General features: G+C 38.1%; 4 protein-coding genes across 8 annotated transcripts; all 4 read right to left on the reverse strand.

The window, feature by feature from the left end:
* Positions 1–1,155: 1,155 nt before the first annotated feature.
* On the reverse strand, positions 1,156–5,247 carry LOC120011995 (ER lumen protein-retaining receptor). The gene is made up of 6 exons (XM_038863212.1): positions 4,987–5,247; positions 3,733–3,998; positions 3,436–3,551; positions 1,780–1,853; positions 1,586–1,649; positions 1,156–1,499 (listed from the first exon to the last, which is right to left on the reverse strand). Exons 1-6 carry the CDS (start codon positions 5,075–5,077, stop codon positions 1,463–1,465), a joined length of 648 nt encoding a protein of 215 aa, XP_038719140.1. The 5' UTR covers positions 5,078–5,247; the 3' UTR covers positions 1,156–1,462.
* Positions 5,248–6,103: 856 nt separating this feature from the next.
* Positions 6,104–7,670, reverse strand: LOC120013518 (PLASMODESMATA CALLOSE-BINDING PROTEIN 3-like). The gene is made up of 3 exons (XM_038865352.1): positions 7,250–7,670; positions 7,131–7,164; positions 6,104–6,484 (listed from the first exon to the last, which is right to left on the reverse strand). The coding sequence occupies exons 1-3, from the start codon at positions 7,578–7,580 to the stop codon at positions 6,256–6,258; spliced, it is 594 nt and encodes a 197-aa protein (XP_038721280.1). The 5' UTR covers positions 7,581–7,670; the 3' UTR covers positions 6,104–6,255.
* Positions 7,671–8,332: 662 nt separating this feature from the next.
* LOC120012061 (protein PHR1-LIKE 3) lies at positions 8,333–11,345 on the reverse strand. Of its 2 annotated transcripts, XM_038863303.1 has the most exons (7): positions 11,061–11,196; positions 10,416–10,569; positions 10,095–10,171; positions 9,937–9,991; positions 9,624–9,702; positions 9,474–9,543; positions 8,333–8,972 (listed from the first exon to the last, which is right to left on the reverse strand). In XM_038863303.1, the coding sequence occupies exons 2-7, from the start codon at positions 10,504–10,506 to the stop codon at positions 8,520–8,522; spliced, it is 825 nt and encodes a 274-aa protein (XP_038719231.1). In that variant the 5' UTR covers positions 10,507–10,569; positions 11,061–11,196; the 3' UTR covers positions 8,333–8,519. The 2 variants fall into 2 exon arrangements, with proteins under 2 accessions (XP_038719231.1, XP_038719230.1); XM_038863302.1 differs by lacking the exon at positions 10,416–10,569 and having other exon boundaries at positions 11,061–11,345.
* A 595-nt stretch (positions 11,346–11,940) lies between these two features.
* Positions 11,941–15,697, reverse strand: LOC120013218 (DNA cross-link repair protein SNM1). Of its 4 annotated transcripts, none has more exons than XM_038864957.1 (9): positions 15,288–15,697; positions 15,019–15,199; positions 14,681–14,920; positions 14,429–14,573; positions 13,364–13,498; positions 13,213–13,279; positions 13,008–13,085; positions 12,530–12,582; positions 11,941–12,398 (listed from the first exon to the last, which is right to left on the reverse strand). In XM_038864957.1, exons 1-9 carry the CDS (start codon positions 15,670–15,672, stop codon positions 12,300–12,302), a joined length of 1,383 nt encoding a protein of 460 aa, XP_038720885.1. In that variant the 5' UTR covers positions 15,673–15,697; the 3' UTR covers positions 11,941–12,299. The 4 variants fall into 4 exon arrangements, 3 of the variants coding, with proteins under 3 accessions (XP_038720885.1, XP_038720884.1, XP_038720886.1); XM_038864956.1 differs by having other exon boundaries at positions 12,530–12,594; XR_005471378.1 differs by having other exon boundaries at positions 12,316–12,398; positions 12,530–12,656.
* Positions 15,698–15,749: the final 52 nt, after the last annotated feature.

The following is a 15,749-nucleotide window of genomic DNA, read 5'->3' on the forward strand; positions in this document are numbered from 1 at the left end:
TCAAAATTTAAAAAATATAGATACATATGCATATATATATATATATACACAGGCGGACACATTATATATATATATATATATATAAGTTTCTAGTGTGAAATTCTTCTCGTTGGAGCTTATTTTCAATTATCATGTGTGAAGAATTTTTTGGGGATTTAATTAAGGGAGTAATAGGTTAGAGTAAAACTGCCTATTACTTTTTATTACCCAGGTCCCCACCAATAAACTTTATGTATAAAAAATAAGCTCAATTATTAAAATTTATTACAGGAGTAAAAATTATACTAACATAACAAAGGCAAATAAACTTAAAATTTAATTACCCCTGTAACCATTACACCTCGTTACCCCTCTACCAAACACACCATTAGTTTGATTCTAAACAATTTACAGCAGAGGTCCCACTGTAATGACTCTAAAATCATTATAATTTTTTTTTCTTTTTTTAAAAAGTTACGGATATGTTTTGATCGGGATTATAAGTTTAATGATATATTTTTATCTCAAATAAAAATTAAATTAAACATAAGAATGATATAAAAATTACGAATCATTGAATATAGATCCGAAACATCCTATGTTTATTTTGTGATGAATTTAATTTTTATTTTAGACAAAAAAATATCGTTAAACTCGTAAACACGATCAAAACTCATGTTATTTAATTAGGATTTGTCTCTTATTTCATTGGGCTTAATTCTTTTTAGTCTCAGATCTCAAGCCCATTAGTGGGGTGAGACTCGGAACGACCTATAATACTCCTCTTCTTTTCTTTTTAATTTTTATTATGGAATTTTTTTAATAGTGGAACCTCTTCATTTCATTTCTTTTCTTTTCCTTGCTTTTTTTTCTTTTCTTTTTTCATTTCTTTTCTTTTTTATCGTGAAATCTCTCCGAAACAGACCCTTTGAACCAAGAAGTATGACCACAAAATATTTGACAGGAAATGTCGAACCTAGGACTCATGTGTTTCATGCCAGGAACTAACTATTCTCTTGCTTATGAGTTTCTAGCTTGCATTCTTGAATTGATTAGATTTAGCTGTTTCCACCTCCTCTTTACATCTACCTCGATGTATGGCAATTTGTATGCACCAATACCTTAAGATTTCAAAAGTTTTGAAAGTGGCAAATAGGATATATGTTGGTTGCTCTGCACTGTAATTCCAGTCTCTATGCATCAGAAATTGCAGAATAGTTTTTCTACATCACCAAATAATAAAACTTCTGGCATGACCAGTAAGAAAAAGAAAAAGAAAATCCTGTAGAAATCAGTACACTGACAATTTCATTCAAAGTACTAAATTTCTGGTGACAGATGATTTGGAGGTATTAGGGCTCTCCCCCTTCCTTCCAAGGAAAAAAAAGAGGATGATAATCTTAAAGCGAAAATGAAGATCATATCTAATGGAGATACATAGCCATGTATATGACTTGCAATCCTACCCTACGCCTGGAAACACTCAAGCCGGCAACTGAAGCTTCACGTTGTTTTTCCAGCTGCATGAGCATAAGGATAAATGAAGTCAATTTGGGCATAACAATGTATCTTCAAAAGGTTTTCCAGAAAAGTCAGAAGCACTTGCCTCTGGAAGTAATAATAGAAGAAATCAGCATATAGTAATGTCTGCACAAGCCCTGCTATCCAAGCTGTAACGAAAAAAGTAATGTATGTAGGGAGTATTGGCAAATGCTCAAGATAAAACATAAAAATGAAACACAAACGCAAGCCAAGACGTACACACACATATATAAATAGAGAGAGGCAGAGATTTTATACTTATCCAATGGACATAATGCTCCTCAGTAAAGTATCGATATATCCAGTTCAATATGTACAATGCTCGGTATGCACTGCATGAAAATAAGTAAAATAAGTGCCTGGTTTGCATCTAGAGATTAAAATAATTTTACAAGACTTCGATAAGAATGACAAAGTCATCCAAAGAAAGTTCTGCATTTCCAGTATCCAGAATCATGCCTTAAGAATATGGTACTAAAGAGATTTCCAATGCACCAAGAAAACAAACTGCAAAGAAAAATGTTGTTGCAAGAAGTTCCACCCAAACATTAGGTGGTATCAAGCAAGTTTTACCGATCCTTCATGTTCACAAAATTATACATCCTATAAACACATGGATCTTCTACTCAGGAAGTGTTCCTAAGTAGGTGCCCCAGGTTTGTGGATTACATCTGACAGGAAACCTAATACATCTAAGGATAGATATTATCCTGGTCCTGTGACACAAGCTTGGTAGCCAAATTGGGACGGTGTGGCAGTGGTAGAAGAAGGATGGACATATCCTGGTCCTATGACACAAGCTTGGTGGCCAAATTGGTACAGTGCAATAGTGGAGGAAGAAGAAAAAAAGAAGGGAAAAAACAAACTGCAGCATCAATTTTGTTCATTTTCTACAATTACCACTAATGACCTCAATCAGCAACATCTTAAGCTCCAATGTAGTTAATTTCATAGGAAACCACCAAAACTCAGGCATAAGGAAGCAGCTTCAAATTGCCTTTGCAGGAAAGTGTTACCCCCCCCCCCCCCCCCCCCTCTCTCTAATATGAGGAAACCACAAAGACCTAATAAGTAATTTAATATGGGGTTACTAGGTAAAACCCGGAATGTGAGCAGTTGAGAATCCTCATCACAAGCATTGACTAAGCCTAGGTCATACCATTTGACCTTTGGGAGCAAACCTTGGGCCAGCCGCTGAGCTCCTTATGCAGGTTATGTTTGGCTTCCTTGATATGTGAAGGGAGGTTATTTAACCGATGGACTAGTTCGTACTTTCTCAAATCCCTTGGGTTCCAATACCATTTGTCTAGAACCTATGGTTGTCGGCAATATTTCTGTCTCATTCCTTTCATCTCTTTTAGGATAAAGAACTGCAAGTTCTCCCAAGAGTTCAAGGTAATCTGAATAGTTTAAGTCTAGAAAATTTTGATTTATCATCAAAATCTTATTTGAGGGAAAAGTTACCTAGTATATAAGCACCAAAAGAATAAATCTCTCATTAAATTGCTACAATATTGAGATCATGGTAAGAATACGCATAAACAAATAAAATTTGATGAATAAATCAAACTCAAAACTTTGATCCTGATGCTCCAACTGTAAAAAAGAGTAACGCTGCTCTCCACCCCCACCCCCAACAACAAACAGACACTACTGAGCAGTGAGCACACCCTTTTTCTTTTGAGTATGGTAACATCACTAATTCCACAATATTATCAACTCAATGGCAAAGAAACGAAACGAGCAAAGAAATGAAACGAACTTTGGGAATAAAGGAGGTCAGGAAAGAGTGACAATACTTTATAATGGCAAATTGATTATGAAGCCATGAGGAAGCCAAAGTTCTTCCACAATGTAATAAGTCAGGTCTCTAAGAATGCTACTAAAACAAAAGAATTTGAGTTAACAGAATACCCAAGAAGAAAAACATATTGTCCAGTCAAGTTGTCAATGTTTCTTGTCCTTTGCAACAATACAAGCTGAGGAAGTATGGCAACAGCTTCCAGATACAATGAAAATGTCCACATTACCTGCTCAACAGTTTAAAGAATCAAAAAAGAAGTGAAATCATCGCCAAAAATGACATGTATACTAGTAGAATCAAATAGTTTATGGTTTCATTGGAAAGAAAAGCATAAGCTATAATTTTTTTTTTAAAAAAAGTATGTATTGAATTATCCACAACCAAATGAACAAAAAGGATATTGGTACCTCTTTGAAAGTAAACCTCTCATTTATAAGTAAGGCCAAGAACAGGCAAGGCAGGATAAGGAAAAAATGCCGAAAGGTGTCTTGATCCCTATCATAGGATCTACGAACAATCTTGTGGCGTCGTATGTACCAGACAATAGAGAAAGAGCTGCCCAAGAATATCAATTTCATCATAATATTATAAAATGAAATAAAATTGGTGAATATATCCAAGTAGCGGGTGGCAAAGACAAGAGCATAGAGTTCTTGAGTCTTCAAAGAAACGCCTGCAAGAAAATATGAGATAAGAAGTTAGAACTTCCAAAATTTAGTTAGGACTGATGAAAAAATACTTGTGATGGCCATGGATAATGTGACAACAAATGCACAATGTAGAGAAACATAAACTAATCATTTAATACAATAAGACGCAACTGAATAAAGCATGCCCTTTTAACAAAGAAATCATACAACAAACAAAGAAAGCCACAAGATGCTAACCACAATCTATCAAAATTCAAAATATAAATGACCCTTCTAGTTCAACCTCAACAAAACGAGTTAAGACTTTATACAAAGTGTGCATTAAAAACACATCAGTCAGAACTCAGAATGCCTCATGCTCTAGCTCACCAAGGAATGCCTACTAGGAAATTTTGTCATGTTATCCATGGAAAGAATGTGGACTCCAAAAGGGCAATTGGTAAGAATGAGGATGTGGCATTGACTGAGACCAAAATTGTGCATTCATAAAAAATGATTTGAGCCTGAATCACAATAAATACTATGTTCAGGTCACGAACACATAGAAATGACACCCATATATTCTACATTCAGAAGCCGAGTACTCAAATCTTTAAGCCAAATACTACCTGAAATGCAATCAATAGACTAACTAATTCCAAACCCGAAATACCAGAACCCAATTCATTTTTAGAACTTGGAAATGAAAAACATACATCACCACACAAAACATCAAACAATCTCAACCTGTTGATAACTACATTTATAAGTAGAGCCTCATTTCTTCTGAAAAAAATGACATACAAATAAGGAGAAGGAGAAGGAGAAGGAGAAGGAGAAGGAGAAGGAGAAGGAGAATCCATCATTCTCACGTTGTTACGAAATAAATCACTCCTCTGTCAATTAAACCGGATTCAAACATATGCAAAACCCAAATCCACATTCGGCACAAAGATCCCAAATCCCATAATCAAACCAGAAATTAAAACAAACCCAAAAGAAAGCGAGATGAATATTGGGCAAATCACATACCAGCACAAGACTTGATTGTGTGGATCTTAAGGAGCAGAACCAGGACACTGGCCAAATGGGTCATGTCCCCAGCTAACCTGAATATATTCATGATAAATCTCTCTATTCTACCTCCTCGCACACTCTTGTTTGTGTAATATAATGTGGACGCTACAGATTATAGTGTCTGGATCAAGTACCCTACGAGGAGATCGACTCTAATTTGCGCGTCTTCGATTGATCTTGATCCAACCCAACAAAGAACTTTCTGGGGATAATTGTAGGTCCTCTCTTTTTTTCTTTTGAAGTATCGAAAAAAGCCCATCTATTTTAGTATTATCCAAAAAAATCCATCTACTTTTCCAAAAAATTCAATCAGGTCCCCATATTTTTTTTAGGACTAAACATAACTCTCTATTTTGCATTTTGAGTCATGTTGGTCCTTATGGCAAGAAAATATGATTATTTTTTTTAAAAAAAATGAGTTGTAAAATCCATGTCACATATGATAAATCACTGGTAAATGATCCAAGTGTATTTACCCTCCCCTCTCCCTCACACTCTCTCTTTCTCTCTCCTATTCCTATATTCTCCTCACTCTCGAAACCCAATATTGACCGTCCGGCAACCAATCAGGGTCACCAAACTGAAGTGCCGTAGCGCCATGACCCATCCCTAGTCTTCGTTTGTCGTCAACAACCACCTACTTCGCTAGAATCTCGCCTTAAAAGCCATAGTCAATCAAAACTTTTGGAGCCCGATCCATCCACCATTAGGCCACTCCTCCGCAATCCACCACAATCGTCGAACTTGCCCTGAACAAGCTCTATAGGTTCCAATCCTCAGATTATTACATTGATTTTAGTATGTTATTACATTTTTTTTTCAGACATTTGATTATTCAATTGATACAAAATAATAAATTTAGTTATTCCATTGATTTCAGTATGCCGTTTCCGTGACTTTAGTATCAGAGATATATAGTGATTTGCCTTTGAGAGGTCAAATCGAGTATACAACTACACCCTCGGTGACTGCTGCTCAGTTCAAATCGTTGTCAATGGTGGTTGCAGTTGGGAGAGTGTAACAGTTGGGTATGCTAATGAACCTGATAACTGTCCAGATCCATTTACAAATATTGGCCTTTAACCTTTCAATCTTTATCTACTTTCACTGCTATGCTTCACAAACGTTGATGATCGATCAATTCAAAGAAATTGAAAAAGGGTTCCAATTACTTCTAACAAAACTGTGTAATTAAGCTTTCACCTTGCTCAGCCCAATGCAGCTCTATTCAAGAAAAATGAGAGAACTAGTGAAAATGAGAATAGGCATCAAGAATGGTGTGACCATGAATGCTGCTGTACGAGCTTCGGAATTGTCAGGTGGTAACGGAGGGGTCATTCCGGGATTCAAACCGCCGGTAGCACCATTGCCGCCCAACGTTGGAGTTGTAGTTCCTGGTGGTGTAAGCACGTTTGGGTTGTTTGTTGATGGCGTAGCGATCCCTCCAGCGGCGCTGGTAATAATATTTGTTCATAAATCCAGCAGGTTAGGATAAAATTCATCCAAACTATCCTGATAACACAAGCTAGCTGGTAGAACTTTTAAATTACAAATCATCTTAATAACAAACATATATAAAGGCTCATGCTTGGGGTAACAATAAATATGAGATTAAATTACGAAGACTAAAGTTTGAATCCAAAACCTCCCCTTCAGATACCATGGTAAAATTAATTACTTTGTTATTCAATCCAATAAATTAATTTATTGGGTTGAGGTATTTTATTTCATTTATACATATTCTAACATAGTTAATGACACTATTTTTGAAAGGGATGAGGGGGATTCAAAATCAAACTCTAATCACAGGGTGACACATCGTTTTTATCACTCCAACTAATGATTCGGACGTACTAATGACACTATTTAAAACAATGTCACTAATTGTAAAAGTGCATGTAATCACACTATTTCAAATAGCGTCAAAGTTAAACAGGATTAAAGAGAGACACTAAATGATTAAACCCATTTACTTTGTAGATGAAGAAACCATTTTTATCATTAAAAAAAAAAAACAGATTTATCTTTTGTTTTTTCTTTTGTTATTGATAGAACAGAAGTGAAAAGAGAGAGGTGATTGGTGAAGAATGGAGGCCTACCTTGCTGAAGATGGGTATACACAAGATCCATAACCTACACTCAAAGAGAACCCAAAATCAACAAACCAAATACATGAATGAAATCTAGAGAGAGAGAGAGAAAGAGAAAGAGGACTCACTGGGGTCAGTTTTGGCAACAGTGGCAGTGCCAGAGAAGTCACAGGAGCCAGGAGCCATGGCCTTTCTCTGGAAGAAGCTGTTGTAGGCATAAGAGGCGTGGGCCTGGATGGTGTTGGGGAGAGAGCAGAGCCCATTCGGCTGAATCGGAGTGCAGTCTGCCCCAGACTCACAAGCATAGTCCAAGGCCCCCTGCAGGGCCTGGTTGCTGGCATCACTTCTGGCTACGCACCAGTTACCCTCCACCGATGAGACTAATGCACCGCCAATGATGGCTATGAACAAGGAGGAGACTACTATCATTAGCTGCTGCTGCTGCTGCTGCTCTGCCATGGAAGATACCCCACTCAGTGAATTGTTATAGAGCAAAAAAGCAAGAGAGAGAGTCTCCAAAGCCAGAATGAGACAGTGGGCTCTTATCTTTTTCACTTTTTCCTTTTTTCTTTTTGAATGGAATGGAAATGTAAATAGAATGTATGACTAAATAAATATTTACAATTTTCACTGTTTTTTTTTCCAGACAAAAAATAAATAAATATTTACAATGTTTCGATTTCCATGCATTATGACTCTGAAGCTTAAAATGCATGTTCTGGGCCCATTAAAATGAATGTTCTGGACCTTGTGGCCCAATAAGAGGGAGTGATTTTACTTTGGGTCCGCGGTATATTTTGATCAACTGAAAGAGATTAGGCGAGATGCAAAACTTTTTCTTTTCTTTTCTTTTCTTTTTTTATAAATGCTTGCCATTTCACTTTAAAAAAATTGTGGTGAAATAGTTATTTTACGTTTAGATGAATTACATTGCGGTGAGTTGAGTCCCAAAATACATGCCAAGGTTCGTGTTTCCCTGTAACTCCTTCTAGCTTCTTCCACCGACTCCATTGCTAGGTCAAGGTTGAAAGGAGTGTATCAATTTCCTGAGTAGATTTCAAGAAGCGTTGTTGTTAAGACTCACTTAAACAAAAGATTTCACTCCCACATAGCCTCAACTAGTTCTGCATTTACTAATCCACCTTCACTTTCCCTGCTATGGACATTTCTCAATATCGTATATATAATATATCCCCTAGAGAAGCAAAACATGTGACTTCCAATGTGCCACTTTCATGAATAAAGGGAGGCAACATTAAGTTAAATGGTCTTCTTTAAGAATATACAACAGACTACAGAGATAGTCGAAAACGATGGACAATTCGACGACAAGGAACAGAATAAAACCCTAAAATGGCAAAGGGGAAATCTGATCACAGATATGGGTTGGCATTATACTCATCTGGATCCGGTATTAGTCATCATCCATCCCACTTCTTGCTGTATGTTGCCCTCCAAGGGCAATGAGTCAGCGTTACCAAATACAGGCCTTGTTCTCTTCTTCAAAGAAGCAGCCTGTGAACCCACACCCAAGGAAGAAACTGCACTTCCAGCAGAAGTCAAGCAGCTCTCAACAGAACAATCACCAAAGCGAGCTGGCATGTTAGAAGCATTTTTGCTCTCTAAAGCAGCAGCTAGTTCAGACAAGGAAGGTATTTTTGTGGCATCAACTGGGACCACTCCTTGACAGTCATTTGAAACATTGATAGCTAGCTCTGAAAGCTCCTCCCTAGCAGCTTCAAGCCCGGCAGATGCAGCAGCTTGATCACTCAGAGCTTTACAAGCTTTCTCTAGTATGGATTGCAGGTACTTTCCTTGAGCTTCAATCCGAAGTTGGAGGTGACGCTGCACCTGCTTACAGGGAAACGTTCGAAGACTAGTATTAAGAATTAAAATCAAGTTGCCAACATTAAAATCAGTAACCCCATCACATTGCCATTGCTTTAGCTTATTAAAGGCCACTTATTAACATAAAAGAACAAAATAAAGTCTTCATTGCATACATGGGTCAAGTCAAAACATTTGAAAAGGTACCCAGTGCTTTTAAACACTTATTTATCAGTGGTTATAGATGAACTTACCATCCCACACAACATAACATTACTTAAATAAATTTCTAGAATTGGACCACCAAGGACAAACTACGTCAAAGAGGCACACATCACAAACCACCGGGGGCATCCCCAGAGGCAATTTTCATTGTCTCTCGCACAAGTGGATTGTGTCAATTGACATACTTTTGACGTGTAATATCTGAGGATGACCATTTTTACAAGTACAGAAAAGGTGAATTCCTAGCCCACATGCCACTTTATAGAAAGCAAACCAGAAGCAACAACAATCAAAACTAACCTCCAGCTGCTCATGCAGCCGTCGCTGGACTTCCATCTGTACTCGCAATGCCTCAGTAACCTGGTAACCACTGTTAAAGCCAACAGGCATTGTAACATGCAGGGAGATGGAGTAACAACTTGTGAAAATAGAAGGGGAAAGCTAACATACTCGTTCAGCTCTTGTCCAATAATTCTTGATGAAGTTGATGTAGATGATCCTGTATCCTGGCTTTCTGCGACACAAGATGCTGCAAACCAAAAATACATTACACCTGATGAGTGAAAATTTTATGGGGTACTCTCGTCGGAAATTTTTTATTATTCGTGCTGGTTGGTAAGTGACTAGACAGATAGATTTGCCTATCTGCCTAATTCATTCAAAAGGAAAACAATTTAACAGACATGCCAAATCTATAGCATAGCTGCAATAGAATTCAAAAAATCATAATTCAGAAATGCACGTATGGTATCAGATGTCATACCATCCTTAGTGTTGTCAGTTGATTCCTTGCATGATTGCTTTCCCAACCTGTATTTCTGCAAGTGAAAAGAAATCAGGCAACAAAAATTAGTGAATAAACTGTTGAAAGAGAGAGAGAGAGATTGGGTATGGGGGAGGCGGAGGGAATGGAAACAACACCTGAAGATGAGACTTCAAGTGATACAGAGTCAGTCCTTTTACCCCCATTGTTCTCATAATAGTCTTAGGAGTTGCCTCTGCAGTGCATTTATCACAGTATCAGACGCCATAATTAACAATCCATAACATGAAAATTCACGAACAATCAAAAATAACAATCATGGGAAAACTCTTGAAGTTTTCGCAAGTGAAATTTAAAGTGTTAAGCATGGTGCATATACAAATCCGAATGACTTAAAATGGAAAATAAAAAAGAAATTATATGTCATATCATACGAGTATGCTTCAATTTTGAGATTATTATCAATTTTCATCTTATACCCAATAATATCAGAATTTCTGGTTGAGCGAGAACCAATGTAGGACCAGAGGCATATGCCCCAAGCTTCCAACTTATGGTAGAGCCAAGCATTCCAGATAATAAACATCATTCTTCATTAAAATCGACCTGGGCAGCAATGCAATGTAGAAATACCTGAAACAAATTAGTATCTACAAATGACGTTGCAGCTAAGACCTTTGGTTTAAATTTCAAATCAAAGTCAAGCATAATTGATGAACCAGAGGTAACATTTACCATAAGTTGATTTACATAGTATTTGTTTCCCAACAGCAACATTTATTGTAAGCTACACAGAGAAGATGTACAGCCTCCTCCAGACTTTTAAGGCCTCGCTTGGGAGATGGGTTTGATGGGGTTCAGAGCGGTTGGGGAGAGTTAGGTTGAGAGGGGGTTGGGGAGAGCTTTGGCTTAAATTTCAAATCAAAGTTAAGCACACTTCAAAGAATCAAGAATCCAAATTGAAACTACCCAAAATACCTTAAACTGAAAAAACAAATCCACATTGCAATTTCCATGTTCTGCAAACCACAAGCCACCGACCGAAAACCCAACGAATTTCAAAATCAAAGCGAAAGCTCAACCAGAAAAAAGGAGTGAATTAATACATGCAAGCATAAACTTACTGTCAGGGCCACCGAGCTGCGTGACGGCGTCCACGAATCTCCCGTGGAGCTCCGCTGTCCACCGGAGTCGGGGCCTTGGATCCGAAGTGAGAACGAGGCACGCATCCCCAGGCAGATTCGTCCCTTCCAGCGAGCCTGCAAAATCCACACCGTGACCCCCGACGCTGCTCCCGTCGAGCGGCAAAGAGTGTATCGTCGAGTACATCGGCCCTATGTCACGGAAAGATCCGATGGGTAAAATGCGGTTCCGGGGCTCGGAGCTCCCAAGTTGGGTACGAAAAAGATGAGTGTCCCAGGGGGAAATAAGGGCATGCAGTGGTTGCGAGTTGCGTCGCTGTCGTTGCGTCACTTTCTCTCTCCTCCAATTTTTTATTTTATTTTATTATTATATTTCCCCCTCTCTCTGAGAGGAGGTTATATACTGTGGCGCAAGTGTATTCTAAGGAGAAGTGGTTGGCACTTGGCACATGTTGATCTGGTGTACTTTGAGATTTGTTTATTATGATTGCGTCTCATGGTCAATTGATGATAATGAGGAGAATACGAGGTAGTGTGGTGGGTCTGATTGTCTGTCTAGGACCTCGAGGTTCAGGGTTTTATTCTCACCAAAGGGTTGAGATTTGGATAGTTTTCATCTGCTATGGTGGCCTTCATGTTGTACGCTTAATTCGATTTCAATTCAATTGAAAAAGACAAGAAAAGACTGATTTGAGGGCTCCAAAATTTTCTATAGCCTATAATTCAAACAAAATTTAAATTTTGAAAAACATAAATATAACTATCATGTGACATCACACACCTTCCGGCTCCCAAATTATTGGATTAAAATTGTAGATTTTACAATTTTAAACAAATCGCGAAAGCTCATATCCAGAAAAGACAAATCAAGAAGATGATACATCATTTCAAAACAAATGAAGATGCGAGAGTATTATAATAAATCCATCAAAATGAGCAGAAAATTTTCTCAACTATGGAGGTGAAGAGTTTATGGAGAGAAGTATAGTAAGGGCTGACCAGTAATCCATAAAACTTTATGCATCCATTGGTGAAACCCGCAATACACTTTCAGTGGCTGGCTGCTAGTCAGTCTAACACACTGGTGAGGTATCAAATGAGTTGAAACAACATGATAAAGAAGATGCATTAAGACTCTCATTTCTAGGTCCAACAATGAGCTTGAGCATCTGGCTAACATCTGCAACTGAAGAACTTGAATTGTGAATTCATGCAAAGACATCAGCTCTTTCGCATTTCTCGGAAATAGGATTGCATCCTGTCTCGGTTAGCGGGCTTCCCAGCATTGACAGTGGGAATTATCTTGTCAGGCTTCAAGAACTGTGAATATTACAGGAGGGAGTGAGCTTAGGACAGAAAAAATTAGCTTGCTTCATATGTGAGCGAGGCATACTTATCTACACATGTATGTAAACAGATGTATAATCACTGAATTATGTTCACAGACAAACCTTAACAAACTCTTGCAGTTCTGTGAAGCTGGAGTGCTCACTATATGGAACCCCTACAGCAGACGCTTTTGATAATCATACATGCAATAAATATTTTGCATAACTAAGAGATTGATTCAGAATAAACCTAGCAACAACCAAAACGTCAGCCAGCATCTGATAATAGGTGAGTCAAGCCTACTTTGCTGTATTAATATAAGGGAAAAAACACAAATTACCAACTCCCGTGCACAAGGCTCTCGCAATAGGCGGGGTCGGAGACAAGTAAGATGTACGCAAACCTTACCTCCACACAATATGCGAACATGTTGTTTCTAGGAATTGAAACTATATCCACTAGGTTGTACCCTCACAACTCTACCACTAAGCCATATTTTTTATTGTATAAACAACACTTGTGCACAAGGCAATTTCAACTTATAAGGAGTACGTGAGAAATTTGCAAGTGATCAGTTTTCCCAAATTCAACGTATCTCACCATAAATTGTAATGTTGCCTTTGGAACTGGGTCTAATTAGATCAAGCTGGTTACCTAACTGCTCAGAGTATGTCCAACCTAGAGAAGGGAAGAGCATAAACAAAGAATAAATACTTGGAAAGCTTACGAACTTCTGGCAAATATATCTACAAAACAAAGCATGGACAAGCAGAAATCAAGGGTTGAAAAAGCAAAGGAAATTCACCTGTAGGCCGAAATGCCAAAACTGCTTTATATTGATTTGCATAGCCTTTCAAGTAATCCTTCAGGCTCTAAGAAATGTTTGAGATACCCATTCAGCATGGGAAAGGAGATATTATTATTCATACTAATTTGAGGCAATCTTAGAATCAGACCTCAAACCGCAGGGACGACATAGGTAGCACATGAAGAAATGTGTCCGTCCCGTGAGCACAGAGACACCCAGAAAGCTCAGGCCAACCAAAAGAATGTAGAATCCTTCTTCTCCGCGCATTAGCATATATTTTAACCTAAAGTTTGTACAAAACAGCTTGTAATTAACAGTTTATCATTACAATAGGTGTCAAGTGTAAGTGCATTGATGTATGCAGCTGACTAGCTGAGGCCTCCAACATACTGGTAGACTTGAACCTTGCTCCTTAATGACCCAATCTGTTCAATCACACATTCGTCACGTCGTCTATTTTCATTGTTCAACCACCAAATGCTCCCCCTCCCCTTTATCTATATAAGGGCTGAAATTTTTTTAATCCTTTTATTCTTAGTTTGCCGAACAAGACTAACTAAAGTTTTGCAAAGTAACCATTTTAAAAATCAGGAAGACTAAACAACAACCAAAGATGTAAATCCAAAATGTCTCATTTTAAGTGACCTCAAACTACTGCCAGGAACTTAAATGATGCTTAAAGTTCAAAATTAGATTTATCAAGTATAAACCGAAGAAGCATTGAGACATGTGGGCTAAACAGGTGATAACCAACTTGATGCATTAATGCAACCATGTACAAGGTATTGCCTACTGTCATTTTTTTTTAAACAACTCCCATGCACAACGCTCCCACAGTGGGTGCGGTTGAGGATATGCATTTTGCAAGATGTACACAACCCTTAGCTCCTCATAATATATGGAGAGACTGTTTCCAATAATTGAACTTGAGACGACTGGAACTCTATTACTGGACCACATGTTCGCCTGTATTGTCTACTGACATATTCGAGAAAAAATGTTCTCTCCCTTAAATGAACTCCAGTAAGAAAGGCAAAGCCAATCATAAGAGTTGTATTTATACCTTTAATGATTCTGGTATAGTTGGAATACATTGGATGCTAATAGAAAATTTCCATCAAATGCAGGTAACATCAAGCAGGTTAGAGGCACAAGTAACAGAAATGGAAAAAGAAGAAGAAAGGAATCAGTGATGAGAAGTAAGCAAACGTACCCCCAAGGCCTCAGAAATAGCAAGGTAAACACATTCTTTGCCAATGCTATATGCCCCAACAACCACAAGGGTATTGGGATGCTTCTTAAGATAGTTCTCAGTAATTCTGACAACATAACTCAATACATCTTCTTTGGAAGGAAACCTGAAACAGCGAACAGTTTTCTTTAATACAACTAAAAGGAGAGAAAGGAAGCATAACAGAAAGTGTTCATAGCAAAGAACAGCAGAAAAAGAAATTGCAATTCTCACTTGTATTTTGGATTGCAATAAGTTGTGTCCAGGTAAAGGACATGAACTCTTTGATTGGCTAGAAGCGGGTGAGTTTGCATTGCTTTACAAGCTCTGAAGTCTCCAGTGTGAAGATGGGTTTGTCCATCTATGAGACGAAAGTGGATGAGAACAGCACCTGGGCAGTGATTAGCATCCAGAAATGTCACACATACTCCATGGATGACATATTCAACATTGAATTCCAAAGGACGGATAAATCTGCACAGAGGGTATCGACAAACTGTGAAACCAGTAAGAATAGAACGGGAGTAGCTAGTGAGTCCTTGAAAATGAAATATTAATTGGGAAGGAGTTACCTTGGATCCACAGAAAGACACAACGTGAGAAGACGAGCAGTGAGCGGAGAGCAATAGATACGGCCATGGGACCATCCCTTAGTGAGGCCACCGTAGTGATCAGAATGAAAATGAGTAAGAAAGTAAGCGGAACAGCCTTGAATAGAACCATACCGAAATGCATCCACAGAGAATGGTGTCCCTAAAATCATATACATTTTCGTTCATGAGAAAGAAAAATCAATCAAATGGTTCCTTTATAGTCTCAAATAAGAAACATTGAAACATACCTGGAATCTTCTTGTAGAAAGGACAAGTCTTGGAAGGCTTCGATTTGCCAATCTCTTGTTCAGAATTGTTACCAGTCCTCGTCTTTTTGCGTGGAGGCGGCAGAGATGGAGATGGAGATGAATGTTGGGGCGTCTTTATCCCCCACATGTCCAATAGATTCCCCTGTTTCAGCTGCTTCGGTTTCTTCTCCGAAGTCGAAGGAAATACCTTTTCTTCTTCATCTCCTTCTACTAGTTCGTCTTCGTCTTGGAGGAGTCGAAACGAAGGAAACCCTTCCTCATCATCATCAACGACATACTCATAGTTATCGGGGGATTCATGTTCATATGCAAATCCATCGTATTCTCCTGTAATGCTGCCACCCATGATTGGGGAAAATTGCATTTGAAAATTAACCGACGACTCGACGAGCGGATCACAAAAAAGAGGAACTTTACTATTTCAACCTTTATTCATTATTT

The sequence above is a fragment of the Tripterygium wilfordii genome, chromosome 13 (genome assembly GCF_013401445.1).
Source record: "Tripterygium wilfordii isolate XIE 37 chromosome 13, ASM1340144v1, whole genome shotgun sequence".
NCBI classification, from domain to species: domain Eukaryota; kingdom Viridiplantae; phylum Streptophyta; class Magnoliopsida; order Celastrales; family Celastraceae; genus Tripterygium; species Tripterygium wilfordii.

Coding starts and splice junctions, on each gene's coding strand:
- LOC120013518 (XM_038865352.1), bottom strand. CDS start 7,580: ATGGCAGAGCAGCAGCAGCAGCAGCAGCTAATGATAGTAGTCTCCTCC. Junction 7,165..7,249: donor TGTTGCCAAAACTGACCCCA/GTGAGTCCTCTT, acceptor CTTTGAGTGTAG/GTTATGGATCTTGTGTATAC. Junction 6,485..7,130: donor GTATACCCATCTTCAGCAAG/GTAGGCCTCCAT, acceptor TATTATTACCAG/CGCCGCTGGAGGGATCGCTA.
- LOC120012061 (XM_038863302.1), bottom strand. CDS start 11,265: ATGTACTCGACGATACACTCTTTGCCGCTCGACGGGAGCAGCGTCGGG. Junction 10,172..11,060: donor GCAGCTCGGTGGCCCTGACA/GTAAGTTTATGC, acceptor AATGCACTGCAG/AGGCAACTCCTAAGACTATT. Junction 9,992..10,094: donor ACTTGAAGTCTCATCTTCAG/GTGTTGTTTCCA, acceptor TTTCACTTGCAG/AAATACAGGTTGGGAAAGCA.
- LOC120011995 (XM_038863212.1), bottom strand. CDS start 5,077: ATGAATATATTCAGGTTAGCTGGGGACATGACCCATTTGGCCAGTGTC. Junction 3,999..4,986: donor CACAATCAAGTCTTGTGCTG/GTATGTGATTTG, acceptor ATTTTCTTGCAG/GCGTTTCTTTGAAGACTCAA. Junction 1,500..1,585: donor TTCTATTATTACTTCCAGAG/GCAAGTGCTTCT, acceptor ATGCTCATGCAG/CTGGAAAAACAACGTGAAGC.
- LOC120013218 (XM_038864956.1), bottom strand. CDS start 15,672: ATGCAATTTTCCCCAATCATGGGTGGCAGCATTACAGGAGAATACGAT. Junction 14,921..15,018: donor TGTCTTTCTGTGGATCCAAG/GTAACTCCTTCC, acceptor CCCTCTGTGCAG/ATTTATCCGTCCTTTGGAAT. Junction 13,280..13,363: donor TGTCGTCCCTGCGGTTTGAG/GTCTGATTCTAA, acceptor AACATTTCTTAG/AGCCTGAAGGATTACTTGAA.